Below are 14,754 nucleotides of genomic sequence, written 5' to 3'. Positions count from 1 at the left end.
TGTAAAATGGAACTTAGAATAGAATCTACCTCATAGGGTTGCTTTGAGTTAATCTGACGAGCTTCTACATGTAAAGTGCTTATGACACTGCCTTGCTCACAGAAAATGCTTAATAAATATCTGCTGCTTTACATGTGTAGCATTCCTGTACACATCTGTAAATACAATACAAAGGATATAAAGACACACTTCTTGGGATGGCTCAAATAAATCTGACAATACATTTAAATTTGATAATATCAAGGACTGGTGGAGCAACTAGAACATTGTAGATGAGAATGTAAAATGTACAGCAATCTTTAAATGACAGTTTGGGAGTTTCCTACGAGGTTAAACGTTTACTTACCACACTTACCGTATGAGCCAGCAATCCGAGTCCTAGTTATTCACACAAGAGAAATGAAAGCATACGTCCACACAAAGAATGCTCAGAGCAATTTTATTGATAATAATCAGAAAATGGGAACAGCCCAGGTGTTCATCAGCAAGTGGATGGATAAACGAATTCTGGAACATCCTCTCAATGGAATGCTGCTCAGTGGTCAGGAGGGATGAAGTACTGATACATGCAACAACATAGATGAATCTCAAAAGCACCATGCTAAGGGAAAGAAGCCAGACACACAAGCCTACATACTGTAGGACTTCACTCATATGACATTCTAGAAACAGCAAAACAGCAGGGACAGAAAACAGATGAATGATTGCCAGGGGCTCAGCATGGGGTGTGGGAGATGGATTATAAACGGGCATGAGGAATGTGCTAGGGTGACAGAAACGTTCTACATCTTCAGCATGGTGTGGACACGACGCAATATGTTCGTCAAAACTCATAGGATGGTTCACACATAAAAGGTAAACTATACCTTATACTCAGCCTCACCTATCCGAGGAGGGAACTGTGTAGGGAGAGGGTATGAAGGATCCTTTTTTGTTCTACTTAAATGCATCTGAACTGCATGAACTCTTGTAATACAATCCATGTACTTGGTAATAATTTTATGGAAGTTTGAAATAATAATAATAACATATATCTACCTTGAAGGGATGTGGTGAGATTCAGATGAAATGAGATAATGTGTATAAGGCAAACACACAGATGACCTATGGACCTTCCAAAGTCACAAGGTATAAAGGCCAAGGGGTCTCCATCGAGAGTGACAGCCATGACTCACCTCAGTGACAAAAAGTGTGCGAGGGTCGATGATGTCCAAGAAGTGCCTGAAGCGACCGTAGAAGGATGTCTGGAGAAGGGGTGGGAGAGGAGACTGGATGAGTTTCTGTACTCCGTCCTCCAGACAATGGGGAACACTACCCACAGCTCATCCTTACTGCCAGTGTCCCACAGTCCCCAGGACTCCCCAAGCGGGTGAGGAACACCAATGAGGCCTTACTTCTCAGTGACCTGAGGGCAGCTTTCCCAGGTCTGAGGGCTTTCTAAAGTCAACTCAGAAAGACCATTAAGACACTCAGTGACTGTCCCAATGTCTCTTCCACGTGCCTCCCATTCTGCTCCCAATGCCCTGAGATCTACGCCAAGCCTTTCAGCAGCTCCCGGGCACCACTGAGCACGCAGACTGGAGGGGAGGTCTGGTGCCCAGCCCTCTCCCAGTCTCTCCTGCCCAGCACAGCCTCTCTGCTTTACTTAGGACCCTCGAGTGAGGTAGGGTCCCTCCCCAAAGTCCAGCACAGGCACTGCCCCCAGGTGGAACTCAAACACGGTGGTGCCCAGCTCGCAGCCCTCAGGCCTTCCTTCCCCCATAGCCCGATTGCTGCTGTGAGGCCCAGGACAAGGGGCCAGCTCCCCTATCCTTGCCCCAGAGCAGGGCCCTTGGAAAAGGAGGGCTTTGTGCTAAACAGGCCACAGGCATTAGAGCACAATGAAAAGAAACCAAGCAACGCTGCTGCTGGGCCTTCTGCCCTCAGGACAGGGCCAGCTTGGCAAAGCCAAGCTCAAGGGGAGGAGAGAGGGCACAGAGCTAGGGGACAAAGGGGAAAGCTGCAAACGCCGGGGGTTCATGCCTCACTACACTCAGGCTGTGTCCCAAATCCTCCCTGGAGCCCCACAGCTCTCCAAGCTCATCCTCCGCTCAGTGGAGGAAGAAGCCTCCACACTCTTTTCCCTTCTCACTAGGGCACCAGACCCTGCAGCCGATTTCTGCTCTTCCGCTTCCCAATAAAGACCACAGAAGGACCCGGGTCACCAAAAGGTCCCCTGCACACACCAGGCCCCATGCCACCTCCATCTCTCTGCTCACCATGGCACCCCCTGCATGGAGCAGCCTTTCCACCCCCAGCCTTTCACAGACGCATCAAGCTTCCACAGCATTCCTAACTAAAACAGTTGCTTCTCTAACTTCTTATAACTCAAATGGCCTAAACCATTTCCCAATTTATACATGATGCTCAATCAGAGACGTTCAGAGGTGTGGTCAGGGGTATATGCTGAGGACACTCACTGCTGCATTATTTATAGAGGCAGATTGTTAAAATGACGATCCATTTACATGATCGAACACTACACAGCCATTTAAAATCATGTTTTCAGACAATGTTTATGACATGCAAAAATGCTTATGATTTGTGAAATGCATGTAAAATGCATGATTCCAACCTAATAGACAGGAGATAAATAGAGCTAGATAGATATTAAATGGATAGCAAAGAGATGGGATGACATCCACTAGAATAAACCAGGGTTCCTTAGAGAAGTGGCTGATTCCAGGGCTGGGGCAGGGAAGGTACACGATGAGACTGGCACATATTGTTGTGCTAGAAAGTAATGAAGTGCCACATCCCAAAATGACGGGGCATGTTCAAAGGACCAGCAAGAGGCAAATGGACGTCGTGTGCCTCTGAGAAGTTTCCACTAGTGCTCACATAGTATTCTGAAGGGACTGAGTCTAATCATGTGAAAACATCAGACAAACCCAAACTGAGGAGCATTCCATAAAATAACTGGCCTTGTTCACCAAATATGTCAATGTCGTAAAGACAAAGAAAGACTGAAGAACTGCCCCCACATTAAAGGAAACTAAAGAGACAAGACAACTGAATGCAACGCATGATTTTCGACTGAATCCTGGACTAGAGGGGGAAATGCGCTCACGGACATTGCTGAGAAAACTGACAAAATTGGAATAGGATTATAGATTAATTAAAGTAGTGTACTCAAATTAAATTTCCTGAATAACTGTACTGTGGTTATTGCTATAGACTGAATATTAGTGTCCCCTCAAAATTCATATGTTAGGGCTTCCCTGGTGGCACAGTGGTTAAAAATCCACCTGCCAAGGCAGGGGACATGGGTTCGAGCCCTGGTCCGGGAAGATCCCACATGCCTTGGAGCAACTAAGCCTGTGCACCACAACTACTGAGCCTGCACTCTAGAGCCCGTGAGCCACAACTACTGAGCTCTTGTGCCACAATTACTGAAGCCCACATGCCTAGAGCCCGTGTTCCTCAACAAGAGAAGCCACAGCAATGAAAAGCTCACGCACCACAATGAAGAGTAGCGCCCGCTAGCTGCAACTAGAGAAAAGCCTGCGCAGCAACGAAGACCCAATGCAGCCAAAAATAAATAAATAAATAAATAAAAATAAAGTTCCCTTAAAAAAAAAAAAAACTCATATGTTAAATCCTAAGTCCCTAGGTGATGGTATTTGGAGATGAGGCCTTTGGGAGCCCTCATGAATGGCATTAATGCTGTTATATTGACTCCAGAGAAATCCCTTGCCCCTTCCACCATGTAAGAGCACAGTGAGCTGTCTATGACCAGGAATCAGGCCCTCACCAGATACTGAATCTGCCAGTGCCTTAGTCGTGGACTTCCCAGACTTCAGAACTGGGAGAAATTAATTTCTGTTGTTTATAAGGCACCCAGTCTATGGTATTTTTATTATAACAGCCCAAACAGACTAAGAGATGTAAGAGAATGTCCTTGTTCTTAAGGATACACTGAAGTATTAAGGGATAAATGAATATAATCTACTCTCAAATGGTTGAGAAAAAATAACATGTATAGTAACTTCCCTGGTGGTCCAGTGGATAAGACTCCACGCTCCCAATGCAGGGGGCCCAGGTTCAATCCCTGGTCGGGGAACTAGTTCCCACATGCATGTCACAACTAAGAAGTCCACATGCCGCAACTAAAGATCCCACATGCTGCAACTAAGACTCAGTGCAGCCAAAATAAATAAATATTAAAATAAATAAATAACGTGTAAATATACAGGGTGGTAATAAAATCTGGAAATGTAGGCATTATTATTCTGTTTACAGATTGAAGATGTTCTTGGTAACATGTATATTTGCTATGTTTCTGGACTTTATGATCATCTGTAGACAAAGAATAATAAAGGAAATGTGACAAAATGTTAAAAACTAGTGGATCTAAGCAAAGGGTATATGGAATTTCTCTGTATTCTTCTTGCAACTTTTCTGTAGACTGAAACTGTTTCAAAATTAGGATTTCAAAATCATATTATTTAAAAAGCTAGATGAAAATATATTAAAATGTTAACAGATTTTTATTTATGGATTTTTATTTCCATATCTTTTATATTGCTTTTAAAATGAAAAAAAATCAGTATTATGTATAATATAAATAAGTAATATTCTATTTTTTAAATATATATTTAAATTAAAATACAAACTGGTCTATTACTCGATTATAAGCTCCTGAAGGATGTGGGCTATTGGATATTCTTTCTGTATTATCTTCCTTGGCTCCTGGTCTTGTGTTACACACCTAGAAGAGGCTCCACAAACACACTGGCCACAGGAATGAATGAGTGGGCCGGTGAACAGCCAATGCCCGGCAGTTAGCAGCCCAAGGAGGGAAGAGGATCAGCAGGGGCAGAGGTGAAGGCCTGAAGGAGAACGGCCTGAGGGAAGCAGCTTCTTGAAGATGATCCAGTGCAAACATCCAGCCTCTGACTTGCCCTGTGGTCTGTCACTGCCTTCATCCTGTCCCGGCCCTGCTAACCCTCTCGTATTACTCTCCACCACTGCCACTGGGAGAGAGTCCTAAGTAAGACATTCGGCTCCATTGATACCTACAAACCCATACTGGACTAGCTGAGGGAACACCACGACGAACAAGCCCGCAAGGAGCCGAGACCATCAAGAGAGACAAACAAGTAAACAGATAACTATAAAACACTGTGATCCCTAGGGCTTCCCTGGTGGCGCAGTGGTTGAGAATCTGCCTGCCAATGCAGGGGACACGGGTTCGAGCCCTGGTCTGGGAGGATCCCACATGCCGCAGAGCAGGTAGGCCCGTGAGCCACAACTACTGAGCCTGCGCGTCTGGAGCCTGTGCTCCGCAACAAGAGAGGCCGCCATAGTGAGGCCCGCGTACTGCGATGAAGAATGGCCCCCGCTTGCCACAACTAGAGAAAGCCCTCGCACAGAAACGAAGAGGCAACACAGCAACAATAAATTAATTAATTAATAAACTCCTACCCCCAACATCTTCTAAAAAAACAAACAAACAAAAAAAAACCAACACTGTGATCCCTGCCTAAATGAGGCATCATTATGGGCACAGGAGACACAGTTTATTCCTCCCTAGTGAGTCAGGAAGCTTCCCAGAGGAGCTGGGATGAGTGGATGGATGCGTTTACCTAGCAGAGAAGGGTATCAGCAAGAGCTCAAAGGCATGCAGGCTTGGGTCAGAAACTGCACCAGGCTCCTGTGGTTTTTTCAGTCATTCACCAAATAGCTATTGAAGACCTACTGTGTGCCTAAGACTGTGCTAGGTCCTGGGAGTAGAGCAAGGTTAACTGACTAGGGGAATGAGGAATAACACAGTCATGGTAATGCCTAGATCTCTAGTCAGACACTAATGCTTATTAACCAGGATAAGGAAAGCAAGAAGCATACTGATTTAGTGGAGAGGAAGATAACAGTTCTGGATTGGCCACGTAAACTTGTGATACTTAAAGGGCCTTCCAGATGTAACCTCTCAACAAACACTTAAACATATAGGCCTGAGATTCAAGAAAGGGGTTCTGAGTTGGAAATGCTAGGCATACACGTCCTAACCCAATCAGACTAACCTCCCCCACTACCCTGGGAAAAAGTCAGGCTTACTGACTCACTGCAGTAAGGGAGGGAGGCCACAAAGTAGAGGAACTATAAGGCATTTTGTCAAACAAAGGGAAAAAACTGAGTTAGTGCAGAATTCTGGGGAAAGGTAGAGTAAAATTTAAATGAAGCAGTACATTAACAGGCTGGAAGCAAAGCAGGGCTGTGGGGAAGGGGGTCCACATAGGTCTGGACTGAGAAGTAGACGTAGGGTTGTTTTTTTTTTTGAAAACTATAAAGTTAAAGCTCCTTATTTGAAGCTCTGCACTTGCGTTGATTCTCTGAGTCAAAGTGCCACAGGACCACCAGTCAAAAGGGGGATGTGTCATTCCCACTGTTACCTGGTTCTACAAGGATTGAACCATTAGCCACTGCAGTCTCTAACCTTCAAGACACCCTGAAAGGAGTTCAGGGCAGAGTTCAGGGCGGAGATCAGAAAGGAGGCTCTCTGTGCTCTGGGAAAATTGGCAGAACAGGCCTTCAGAGTTAAACATTTTCAGGACAAATCTTTTATGAACATGGATTCTTGCATCTTCCCATACTTAGAAAAGCACTAAAACCATTAACTAAGATATCTGTTCCTCATGCGTGGCAGCAACCTTCTCCTGAGATGTGTGCTTGATTACAAGTACCCTTTGCCAAGATCATATACATGCTGACCTCCCCCTTTACCTCTTCAGAGCAGTTTCTCAGAGCTCTGTGAGAGGGTGTCTTCCAGACTATAGTCCTCAGTAAGACACTAAATAAATCAACTCACAGTTCTTACGTTCTGTGTTTTTGTGGGGGTTTTTTGTTTGTTTTTGTTTTTGTCTTTTACATCTTTATTGGAGTATAATTGCTTTACAGTCGTGTGTTAGTTTCTGCTTTATAACAAAGTGAATCAGTTATACATAAACATATGTTCCCATATCTTTTCCCTCTTGCGTCTCCCTCCCTCCCACCTTCCCTATCCCACCCCTCTAGGTGGTCACAAAGCACCGAGCTGATCTCCCTGTGCTATGCGGCTGCTTCCCACTAGCTATCTATTTTACGTTTGGTAGTGTATATATGTCTATGCCACTCTCTCACTTTGTCACAGCTTACCCTTCCCCCTCCCCATATCCTCAAGTCCATTCTGTAGTAGGTCTGTGTCTCATAGTTTTGGAAGTTTTAGCCACAGCAATCAGAGAAGAAAAGGAAATAAAAGGAATCCAAGTCGGAAAAGAAGAAGTAAAGCTGTCACTGTTTGCAGATGACATGATACTCTACATAGAGAATCCTAAAGATGCTACCAGAAAACTACTAGAGCTAATCAATGAATTTGGTAAAGTAGCAGGATACAAAATTAATGCACAGAAATCTCTGGCATTCCTATACACTAATGATGAAAAATCTGAAAGTGAAATTAAGAAAATACTCCCATTTACCATTGCAACAAAAAGAATAAAATATCTAGGAATAAACCTACCTACGGAGACAAAAGACCTGTATGCAGAAAATTATAAGACACTGATGAAAGAAATTAAAGATGATACAAATATATGGAGAGATATACCATGCTCTTGGATTGGAAGAATCAACACTGTGAAAATGACTCTACTACCCAAAGCAATCTACAGATTCAATGTAATCCCTATCAAACTACCAGTGGCATTTTTCACAGAACTAGAACAAAAGAATCAACGTTGTGTCTGTTTTTTTCTAAGTCGACACTACTGATACATTTTAAACAGCAAAGTTTCTGGCAATCTATGACCTTGGAGAATGTGATTTCTCAGTGAGTATGAAAGAGTGGCTCCCCAAAGAAGGAGGTGGCTGGGATACCTCAGGGCTGAGCAGGCCCTAGTCAGAAGCACTCTTCTTTATAGCTGCCTTTATGTGTCTGTCCTCCCTGCCTGATGCAGGACACAGCAGGGAAGGTTTCTACCTTCTCAGCCTAATTAGTTTTTATTACTTTCTCAATAGTTTAATATGTATGACTTTTTTTGCCCTCCAAAATTCAGACCCCACTTTTACCCCATCAGATAATCAGTGGATGTCTTTCCTTCCCTTTTGCTTCACTGGAAAAATGAGTCAGCCAAGTAATTCCTTCCGTTTCCCTTCACAAGAAAGGTGAGTCAGCTAATTCTCAACAGGGGCTCAAGGCCTGCTGCCTTCCTAACTCTGGGGCCTGGCCCAGGAGAGCACAGCCAGAGAGCTGCCTCGGGAGCAGCAGCTGTGGGCAAAGGCCTGAGAAGAAACTGACAGTCCGCCTGCACCCAGACCTCTAAATCACTGAACCTGCAGCCCAAAGGCGGAAAGACTGGACCAGCTCAGTAGTCCTCAACCAGGCTACACACTGAATCACCTGGGTTTTCTAAAATCCAGCCTGTACACCCAAGGATTCGAATGCTATTGGCCTGGGGTGGGCTCCAGGCATCAGTGTCTGTTTAGAAACCTGCCCAGGTGATTCCTGTGCAGCAGGGGTTGAGAGCCACTGGACTGGAAGGTGTTGACCGTGTCCACAGCACAAACAAGCCCCAGGACCAACCCTGGGAAACAGTCGCTCTCTAGCCTATAGAACGTAAATGTATAACTACCTGCAAGGCATTTTCACTTTAGAACTTATTTCAGGCAAACTATATGAGAAGCTTCCCCATTGCCTCCTGACTCTCAGCCCACACAAACCTCTCCATCTTGAAGTGAAGAGTGCATTTTCCTGCCCACAAGCTCCCTGGACCCCAGAGAGAGCCCTATGCAACCCACCTGCTCTGCTACCGTAGGCCTTGGTGGATTTTGGACCCAGGACACACACAGCACACCCATACCCCCAGTCGTCATAGCAGATAAGTGAGATTTCAGAAGAAACAAGGAAGTTTAAAAAAAAAAATAAAGCAAACTTATTTCTGGATAGACTGAATCACAAATGGGAAGAATCATGTGTGTTTGTTTCCTGTCCTGGGGCCCCAAATTGCCAAAAACGGTGTCAGGCCTGTAGGAAGAAAAGAGTGGGTTCAGGAAAGGAAAAGAGCAGAAAAGGAGGAGGAAAGGGAGCAGTCAGTTCACAGAGCTCCCCCAGGCACTCCTGCCATCTTCCCTTCACCTGGCAATATGGGGCAGTGGTTAAAAGTATGGACTGAGGGCTTCCCTGGTGGCGCAGTGGGAGAGTCTGCCTGCCGATGCAGGGGACGTGGGTTCATGCCCTGGTCCAGGAGGATCCCACATGCCGCGGAGCGGCTGGGCCCGTGAGCGGTGGCCGCTGAGCCTGCACGTCCGGAGCCTGTGCTCCGTAACGGGAGAGGCCACAACGGTGAGAGACTCACGTACTGCAAAAAAAAAAAAAAAAAAAAAAAAGTATGGACCTGAAGTTTACAGGAACAACAGGGGACAGAGGAACATCTTAACTTATACCACAGAGATACCTTCAGTCACATTCAGAATAGGGAAATTGTACAGGACAAACAACGCAGTTTCTTCAACAAATAGAAAGAAAGAAAGAGGGAAGAACCAATAGATCAGAAGAGATGAAAGGAACCTATCAGTCAAATATGATGTGTGGGCCTTGTGGGATCCTGAATGAAACAGATCAATTATTTTTAAAATGATGTGACAATCAGGGAAATGTGAATAGTGCAATGGACTGAACGCTTGTCCCCACCCTACCCCCAAAGTCATATGTTGAAATCCTAACCTCCAGGGTGACTGTTTTAGGAATTGGGGTCTTTGGGAAGTGATGAGGTTACCCTAATGATTAGGATTAGTGCCCTTATAAAAGAGACCCCAGAAAGATCCCTCCTCCCTTCTGCCATGGGAGGTTACAGCTAGAAGATGTTATCTATGAACAAGAAAGCTGACTCTCTTCAGACAGTGAATCTGCCAGTGCCTTGATCTTGGACTTCCAGCTTCGAGAACTGTGAGAAACAAATTTCTGTTGTTTATATGCTACCCAATCTATGGTATTTTGTTACAGCACCCCAAACAGACTAAGACAAATAATGACTGGTTTGATGATATTAAGAAATAATTATTTTAGGTGTGTTAGTGGTATGATGGTTATGTTAAAACTAATCAAAAAACCCTCTGATACCATGTGAAAAAGAAGGCACTTCACCTCTGTGACATTCTCCCCCTAAAACCCATAACCATCTAACCATGAGAAAGACACCAGACAAACCCAAATTGAGGGACCTTCTATAAAATATCTGACCAGTACTTCTCAGAACTGTCAGGGTCACCAAACACAAGGTAAGTCTGAGAAACGGTCATAGATCCGAGGGGAGACTGAGGAAACATGACGACCAAATGGAATGTGGGATCCTGGAACAGAAAGATAACATTAGTGTAAAAGATAGTGAAATCCAACAAAGTCTGGAGTGTAGTTAATAGTAATGTTCCAATGTTGGTTTCTTAGTTCTAACAAATGTACCGTGGTAATCTGAGATGATGACATTAGGGGAAACTTGGGTGAAGGTTATACAGGAATTCTGCTACTTGACTTCTGTACACACAAAATTATTTCAAAAATTTTAAAGTTTATTTAGAAAAGCTAACCAAAAAAGTCTTCACTTTTGAGAGATATCTACAGCACGTACAATGAAATAATGGGCTTTGCTTTAAAATAATTCATTGGTTGGGGTGGGGGCATATAGGTGAAATGAGGTGGGCCTCACACTGGCAACTGTTGAAACTGAGTGACGGGTGCACAGGAGTTCATTGTCAATTGCCTCCACTTTTGCGTGTTTGAAAGCCTGCATAATAAAAAAGTTGACAATAAACAGACAAACGTAGACTCTGGAGCCAGACTGCCTAGGAAGTAACTGAATCTGTTTGTGTGCCGGTCTTCTCACCTATAATACATGGGATAACTGTACCTGTCTCACACGGTCGTTATGAAAATTAAATAGGTCAATGCACAAAAAGGTTAGAACGATGCTTGGCTAGCATTATCATCTTATGGGGAGAAAGACGGTAACAGACCAAAGCCCATCGAGGCAAGCTGTCTTTCTCCACCCTCTGACACTGCTCAGTGGCCCTCCTCCCCCTGCCCCCTTCACAGGGAGATCCTTGAGGAATGAAAGGAAGAAGGGTTCTGGGGGGACTCCAGGGAGTAAGGAAAGATCCTGCCTAGTCTTGCAGAAAGCAGTGATACTGGTTGGGGGTTGAGACTGGTGTCCCTGGATTGGGCTCTGGGACTGAGCCCTGGATTATGAACCACTCAGAGTTCAAGGGGCTGAAAGTAGCCAGTGTGGTGGGAAGCAGGATTCAAGGGGATGCGTGGAGTTTCCTCTGGAGCAAGAAGAGGCCGGCAGGGGTGGGCTATGCAGGCCTTTGGGGCCTTCCAAACAGAGGTCTTTATCTCAGAAGCAGGGGAAGCCACTGGAAGGTGTTTAAGAACATATGTGTTGGGCGAGAGGGTGGGGCGTCACCTGATCAGACCTGCATTGTTGGGACTCTGCCATGCGGAAGAGGAAGGGATTGGAAGGGGGCCAGAGAGCAAGTAGGGAGCCCTGTCAGGAGGCTTCTGCAGTGGCTCAGGAGATAGATGATGGGGGCTCAGTCTAGGATTCCAGCAGTGGAGATAAGTGGATTTGAGAGCTATCTGAGATGAGAACCCTGGGCCTCTGGTTGCATTTAGAGGGTGAAGGAGAGGAAGGCAAGTATACAGGTGACTCCCAGTCTTGAGAGTCATCTGGGTGGCAGGTTGGGCTGCTTGCACAACCAGGGAATCGTGTGGAGGAGCAGATCTGGAGGAAAGGGAAGTTCCTTAACATGAATGAATATCACACTCACTGTGCTTTATGCAGGTCACTATGCTTGGGGAGAGGTGCTTCAAAAGCAAATACAACAAACACTAGCTGCCCTCAGGAGTGGTGCCAAAAAGAGGTACCAGCAATGGCTGCCTGAACAGTAGCCTCAAAGGTGCATTTATGGCTCCAGCGGTGATCACAGCAAAGGGCTCAGTCATTAAAGCCACTAGGAGGTTCTCAAATATCTGTTGTGTGACTGAATGTCCCAGGACAGGTACTGGGAAAAAATGAACCCACAGATCTTTATTCAGCACATTACTATGTGCCAAGCCCCACCTCAGGGTAGGATGGAGACAAGGGAAGGGCAAGATCAGCCCCTCCTCTCAAAAGGTGTTCACAAGTGTCGAGGAGACCAAGTAATCACACAGAGAACCACAGGGCAGACTGTTGTAAAGGCTGACCTTTGAGGATCCCACTTGGGGTGGCCAAAGAGGCAGGCAGGAGGGAGTCTGAGACCTGGGCCCACCAGGGGGTAAGGGGAAGAAGGGAGGAAGTGTTTAGGGGAGGAGGCCGGCCTGAGTCTTGAAGGACCAGTACAACAGAATGTGTGTGGAGGGCGGAGAAGGGGGTCAGCTAATGAAGTGTCACTCAAGTCCAGGCAGAGGAACCCCTGACAGGCAGTTCCAGGTGGCACCCTGCACTGACAGGATGACACCAGTCTCGCCTCAGATACCTACATGCTGAGATGGTTTATTTTTTAAAGGAATGAAAGTCCTGTTTAAAAACAGTGGGGACATTTTCTCAAAAGGCTCATAAGCGCAACTCCTTAATATCAGCAAAGCTCAGTGCACCACTTTGCTGGAACGAGTCCCTCTCCCACCATCATGAAAACAACCAACCAATCAACCACTGCACCGACCTTTGTACAATTTCCTTTCTTCCTGCAAACTTCTTTCCGTCCGCCTCCACTGCCCCCCACCCCCGGCAAGCCTGGTTCACTTCAGCCGAATCTCTTTGCCCCTTTTCCTAACCAAGTCCATTTCCTCATCGCTGGAGGCAGCGGGGACCCGGGAATGCGGCGTGGGAACGGCCCTTCCCAGCCTCCAGCCCGGGCCGCACGTCCCGGCTGCGAACCCTATCCCCGTCTCCTGGGCCGAGGGCGAGTTAGAGACGCCCTGTCTGGGGTTCCGAAGGAAAAGGACGACTGTCACAGTGCCCCGAAGAGTCATATCGGGTCGGACAGAGAAGAGCGCTCCGTGGAGGTCGCAGCGGGGTAGGGGGTTGGGGCAGGCTCCCGGGGACGCGGACCCTCCGAGCGGCCGGCGGTCCCCTGGGATGACACAGCGTTTCCTCCGCACCCCGGCTCTCCCCGAACGTCCTCGCTCCATCTCCGGCAGGGCACCAGCCGGCCGACTCGCTACGTCAGTGAATCCCCCGCCGGAGGGGAGAGGGGTCGCCGGGCGGCGGGTACCCCTCGGCTCGCGGCCCTCACCCATCCCCACCGCGGACCCTGCTTGGGGTGGAGGGCTGGGAGCGGGGCCGCGGGGCACGGATGCTGCCCAGAGGCTCCGCGGGCAGCTCGGAAAGAATGTCTGTCGGTCACCACCTGGGGAATAAGTTAGAAGGCATCTGGGCCACACCAACTTCTCACCCAGGGCCGGACTCGAACTTTCCGCCTGAAGCGGACGGCTGCCCTGCCCAAGAGACCCTGCAGAAGCGGCTCGGACCCGGGAGCTCGGATCCCGGGCCGCGGCGGGCAGTGGCCAATCACAGAGAGCCTCGGGCGGGAAGGACTGGAGAGCACGGGCGGATGGGGAGTGACGGCGCCGATGGCCAATAGGGAGCCAAGGTGGGAGCCCTCGCCCACACCGCTGACCAATGGGAAAAAGGCGGCTGTGGCCGAGGTTCCCCCAGGCAGTAGCTGCAGGCTCCCCGGTGGCCGCGGGTCGGAGACCCTAGGGCTAAAGAGGATTTTGGAGAGGAGTTTGCTCGCCCTCCCTATGCTACCCACCGACCCTCAAGCCACAGCCCGGTCCTCACCTGCTGGAAGCGGGGTTTGCCCAGCTGGAAAGGCGGTGCATCGGTCGAGGCGTTAGCGGCACTAGCCGCCGCCGCCGCCGATGCTGTAGTCGCTGTATCCGCCATGGCCACTGACGCCCTCAATCTCCGGCCCTTTTAAAATGTCCCTCCTCGGCCCCCGCCACAGCTGCCTCTCCCGATTGGCCGTAAGCAACCGCAGCAAGCCGGAGGCGCAAGGGGTTGTGGGGAATGTAGTTTTTCTTGTCACGGAGCTTGACAACCCTAGACTGCGGAGAGTTGCACCGACTCAGACCGGGTCTCGGTTCCCGCCGCTAATTTTGCAGGCGTCGGCAGTCCGGGAGGAGTGTGCGTGTACGACTCTTAAGGTCTCGATAGGGGGCCATCGGGCGACCCCTCGCTGGTTACCTGCCCCTAGAAGTTTGAGTTGCTGCGGTGGGCGTCGCTCCTGGAGCTGCATGCAGCCCAGAAGAGCCCTACTGAAGTGGGTCCGACCCTTGGACCAGATGGGCAAGGACTCCAGACAATAGGGTAATCCTGGAAAACTTTGTACAAAGAATTGCACTGCAGAATCTTCATGCAGGTCCTTCCGTCGCCACCCTGCCCCTCGTCCCTTGCTCTCCAACTCAGTTCCTGGCGCATGCTGGGCGCTTGCCGCGCCATTGGCCCAAAAGACCTTAACTTTTTAATCTTAGCCTGATGCTGACTCTTTCTGGTCTCAGCCTAAATATTGCATTTGCCAATCCTCGCCCTGCTTCCGCAAAATCCACTACATATTCCTATAGCAGCCAGCACTTTCCTTTCGCAAGCCCTTGCAATTTATAATTATTTGTGGTTTTGACTATCTGCCTTTCCTACTGTGAGGTCCACAGAGCAGGAGTTGTGACTTTTGGATTCATTGCTAAGTCCTTAGTGCTAGCTG

The 14,754-nt window shown here is 47.8% G+C and overlaps 1 protein-coding gene across 5 annotated transcripts in view; it reads right to left on the bottom strand.

The window, feature by feature from the left end:
* SFXN5 (sideroflexin 5) overlaps positions 1–13,995 on the bottom strand; it is a 116,547-nt gene extending 102,552 nt beyond the window's left edge. For all 5 annotated transcript variants that reach the window (XM_030877554.2, XM_060309135.1, XM_030877560.2 and 2 more), the window contains exons 1-2: positions 13,836–13,995; positions 1,176–1,244 (exon numbers count right to left, since the gene is read on the bottom strand). In XM_030877554.2, the coding sequence (XP_030733414.1) occupies positions 1,176–1,244; positions 13,836–13,940 (174 nt within the window). In that variant the 5' untranslated portion in view covers positions 13,941–13,995. The remainder of the gene's footprint in view (positions 1–1,175; positions 1,245–13,835) is intronic.
* Between the last annotated feature and the right edge of the window lie 759 nt (positions 13,996–14,754).

Source organism: Globicephala melas, chromosome 12 (assembly GCF_963455315.2).
Source record: "Globicephala melas chromosome 12, mGloMel1.2, whole genome shotgun sequence".
NCBI lineage: Eukaryota > Metazoa > Chordata > Mammalia > Artiodactyla > Delphinidae > Globicephala > Globicephala melas.
Note: the sequence above shows the minus strand (reverse complement) of the source record. Positions and strands in the feature narration are given on the sequence as shown.